Source organism: Mastomys coucha, chromosome X (genome assembly GCF_008632895.1).
Source record: "Mastomys coucha isolate ucsf_1 chromosome X, UCSF_Mcou_1, whole genome shotgun sequence".
In the NCBI taxonomy this organism is placed as follows: domain Eukaryota; kingdom Metazoa; phylum Chordata; class Mammalia; order Rodentia; family Muridae; genus Mastomys; species Mastomys coucha.
In genome coordinates, this window is record NC_045030.1 from 86,353,518 (window position 1) to 86,358,146 (window position 4,629).

General features: G+C 36.4%; 1 protein-coding gene across 1 annotated transcript in view; it reads left to right on the forward strand.

Moving 5' to 3' along the window:
* Dmd (dystrophin) overlaps positions 1-4,629 on the forward strand; it is a 2,056,279-nt gene that overhangs the window by 1,785,864 nt on the left and 265,786 nt on the right. Inside the window, exon 60 of the mRNA XM_031364700.1 lies at positions 4,061-4,139. Within this exon, the coding sequence (XP_031220560.1) occupies positions 4,061-4,139 (79 nt within the window). The remainder of the gene's footprint in view (positions 1-4,060; positions 4,140-4,629) is intronic.

Consider the following 4,629-nt stretch of genomic DNA (forward strand, 5'->3'; position numbering starts at 1 on the left):
TATTTTTGAGACAGGGTTTCTCTGTGTAGCTCTGGCTGTCCTGGAACTCACTCTGTAGACCAGGCTAACTTCGAACTCAGACATCCGCCTGCCTCTGTCTCCCAAGTGTCTTGAGGATTTCTTAATGGTATGAAAAAATAACTCTGAGCACTGTCCAATATTCTTTCCATTTCCTAACTTTCACATTCATCTCCCAATTTAGTCATAAAATGATACATTCAAATTTTTAAAATAATTAATTATATATTTTATGCATGTATTTATATGTGTTATTTCATAGCTTTTCTCTGTAAGCTTATGGTATCATGTTTTTAAAGACTAAGAAGAGGCCTCATATTATATCACAAAATAAATTAATGACTAAGCATTTATAGATGTACATATTTGATTTAATCTTTATAAATTAATTGATTGAAACATGAAGGCTTTTATAGGCAGTGATGTATCTCAATGATAATGGACTTCCTTAGCATGTTTAAGGCACTGGACACAATCCACAGCATGGTACCCCTAACACCAAAAATGAAATTTAAAAACTAGCTACTCACCAAATATTTACCATTTCTAGTTTAATGTTCCACAAGGCTATTAAGAGCAATAGCTACACAGAACACGTTTAAATAATATTCTCACTCCTAATTCACCCATATATTAAGCTTCAACAGCAATTTGTTTGTTGAGTGTTTTGGTTGTTTTGCTCTGATGGGTCTTACTCTGTAACCTAGGCTAGCTTTATACTTTTTATGTAGTCTAGGTTGGCTATGAACTTGCAGTTCTTCTCCTTCAGCTTTTTGAGTTCAAGCATTATAGGTATGCATCAGCCTATCCGGCCCAAGCAAGTTCCTTTTTAAACCTGTCATGCTTCAGTTTCTACATCAATAAAATTGCAGAGTAATATTACTTGTTATCGAGTTATTGTGAAGAATGCATTTCAGTTCATATCGCTAATATGTAGCATTTAACAAATGTTAGCCATTTTGTGTTGTATATGATATGCTGTTCATTATACCTTCTTCCTCTCCACTTATTAGTCATAATAGGAAAAAATTAGAGACATTGTACTAATCAGGATTCTCTAGGACTTCAGTGTGGGGGAGAGTTAGATGATAGATGGTAGGTAGATAGATGATAGATAGGTACAGAAGAGAAACAGAGACAGAGAGAGAAAGGTGATAAATTGTTTGGAAGGTCTTAGCTCATATCTATGGAAGCTAAGAAGTTTCAGGATCTTGTTTCAGCATGCTAAGGGCCCAGAACAGTTGATGATAGCAAGTGTATCCAAGTCCAAAGGCAAAAGAATAAATCTTAGTTCCATCACAGATCAATGAACCAGCTGAAATAGGTGAACACGACAGTAAAAAAAAAAAAATCCTGTGTCAGGCCTTCAGTTGATTTACATAAAGCCAACCCACCTCAGGGAAGGCAATCTACTTTGCTTAAATCACATATTCCAATTCCAATTTTATTCTTTAACAATAATTTTAAAAATATCTTCCCAGATACAGTCAGAAGCAGTGTTTATTTTGGTAAAGTTTAGACATAAAATTGACTACCACAGATATATAATCATTGTTTTTTCTCTTTTCCTCTGTCTCTTGCTGTTCTCTCTCTCTCTCTCCTCCTTCTCCTCCTCTTCCTCCTCTTCCTCCTCCTCCTCCTCTTCCTCTTCCTCCTTTTTCTTCCTCTCTCTCTTTCTCTATCTCTCTGTCTCTCTCTCTCCATTTATTTTGTCAAATAGTCATCAAATTTTTGCTATCACATACTCTGTACAAGGTTCAGAGAGCCATGTAAAGGGAGGGGTGGAGACAGACACATGCAAAGAGGAGCCCCTACCACCAAGTGGTTCAGGTTCTATTTTTGGAGACACTCATTTCCTTCCAATTACTGGATGGTACTATACAAATGCCCCATGTATAAACCATGTACTGTGAGCATGCTGAGGAAGCAATTAATTCTCACCTGGGATATAGAAAATTAAACATATAAACCCTAGCATCCTAGCAGTGGGGGAGAAGGTGGTTAAAGTGTTCTGGGGGAAAACAATGGCAGTATAAAAAGCCCCTTAGATATATGGAATATTGGAGGACAGCTGTTAGTTTGGTGAACTCAGCAGAAAGAGTATGGCTTGCTGAACAAAGTTCTAAATCCAGGCAGACAAATCTGAAATTGTTTCTAGCACTCTCCTGTATATAATAGTAAGGGAAATCCTGCATTGTTTTGAAACCCTGCTGAGTGAATCCCATCCCAAGATAGACAAGGCAAAAGAGTTTTAAAAACATCTTAGATCTACATGAGATATTTCATTCAGATCTATATTAGATATTTCATTGGTACTGGGAAGTCAGGGTTGACATTAGTTTAAACTTCTTGATGAAATTGAGAACTGCTTTATTTCTAAACTATTCTCCACAGTACAAGAACCTAAATTCTGGTGCCTGTGGGCAAGCTCTGAACATTTCCTTGTTTAGCATGGGCTGTTGACAAATAAACTAAGATATGTAGTCATGAAGAGGATGCCTGGGGCCATGACTAATACTGAGTTGGTGAAATGCCAGATGACAAGGTTTATCATTTCATACCTTCCAAAAAGGCATCCCCCTGTCCCTACCAAGAATGGAATTCAAGAAGCTTAAATAGGACACCGTATAAATATATTATAGAAAAGCCTAATAGGAAAAAAAGAATGACAAGTAATTCCATGCTGCCTGGGGTATATTGTCATTTCTAAATGCACTGAAAACTGAACCCTGAAATTTTCTTTCAACTCATTACCCACCCTACCTGACCACAAATATAAGCCTTCCCTCTACTTTGTAATATGTATATGTATATGTTTACATGGCTCTGTGTGTATGTGTGTGTGTGTGTGTGTGTGTGTGTATGTGTAGGTAGGTATATGTAAATCTATGTGTGTATTTCTGTGAGAAACTGAAACAACATCAACTGTCAATTTCAGTATCACCAACCTTTTCTGAACAAGGTTTTTCTTTGGCCTGGAAAAACCAATTAAGGTACATTGACTGGCCAGAAGATCCTAGAGATCTTCCTGTCTCCTCCCCTGCACTAGCATCATAAGCATGTGCCACCACATCCAGTACTTTTACCTAGGTCAGTGGTTCTCAACCTGTGGTTTTTGACCCCTTTGAGGGTCAAATGACCCTTTCAGAGGAGTCACATATCAGATATTTACATTGTGATTCATTACAGCATCAAATGGCAATGATGAAGTAGCAACAAAATAATTTTTTGGTTGAAGGGTCACCACAACATGAGGAACTATATTAAAGGTCACAAAATCACGAAGGTTGAAAATTGTTGACATAGGTTCTAGAAATTGTCAAACCCAGGTCTATTTTCTTGAAACACAAGTACTTTCTGGACTGAACTATCTCTGCAACTCATCCTTTTTATCTCAATGTTTTACTGTAGTTTTTGCTTCATTATGCTTTGTTTTCTTTTGTTGAAGTAAGACTGATCACACTATGTGCTCTAGATAACTTTAACTCATGACCTTTCTGCTTCAACACCTCAAGTGTTAAAATTTCAAGTGTGTGGCACTAATGCTTGACTAATAATCATCAACCTTTGATTGTTTATTGTTGAGAATTAATTATAACTCAATAACCACTAATAATTTCCTAAAGTTAATTTAACAATGATCATTAGTATCAAAAACCATCAACTATGACCCAAAGCCCAATATGTATTTACAAGCCCCTATCAGTACTCAGTATAATGTCTTGTGACAATTTTCCCAGCATTTTGCAAAATAAATTAGATTGTGCGCTTTATTGGTGATTTCCAGGGGAGGGAGCTATAAAAAGTATCATTTAAAAACTGTCAAAATAGAGCAGGTACGCTGTGTTTGACCTTGGTTTGTTAAAAAATGAGTGTTGGAGAGCACTTACAGTTAGGAATTATTAAAGCCAGAGTTAAGAAGTGTTGCTTTTCTTTTCTTAGCCTTAGAGACCCAAAACATCTTACCATAAAAGAAAAAGTGTTTTAATTGTTCCTCATTAAAAGTGATGAGAGAACATCATTTCTCTTCTCTTCCTCCCAGGTGGCTGTGGAGGACCGTGTCAGGCAGCTGCATGAAGCCCACAGGGACTTTGGCCCAGCATCCCAGCACTTCCTTTCCAGTAAGTCACTTTCATTGTTCCCTACTTAACCTTTTCAGTGTATCTTACTAGCTAAACATTGGGTGATGTTGAATTAACAGTAATCTCTGTCAAATACACTAGAGGTGTATTTCATTCTAAACTCTATTTCATCTTGGAATGAGAGGCCCAGTTACATCATTTTTTCTAGTCATCAGCTAAAACACAATTGTTTCCTGCAATATGTTATCCAGTACTGACTTTAACAATATTTTGAATGTCCTATAGTCACAACTCATTCCATAAAGGTGATCATTATAAAATCGTGAAATCGTCCCTCAATATATGTTAGTGCGAGTGTAATTATTTTCTGTGTTAGACACAAATTCAGGGCCTTGTTTATGGAAAACAACCTTTGTATCACTGAGCTAAATTCCTAGTCTTTGTTCTTTTTTTTTTATTACATATTTTCTTTATTTACATGTAAATTTCTCCCTTCCCAGTTTCCCCTCTCAAAAACAAAGAAACAAAC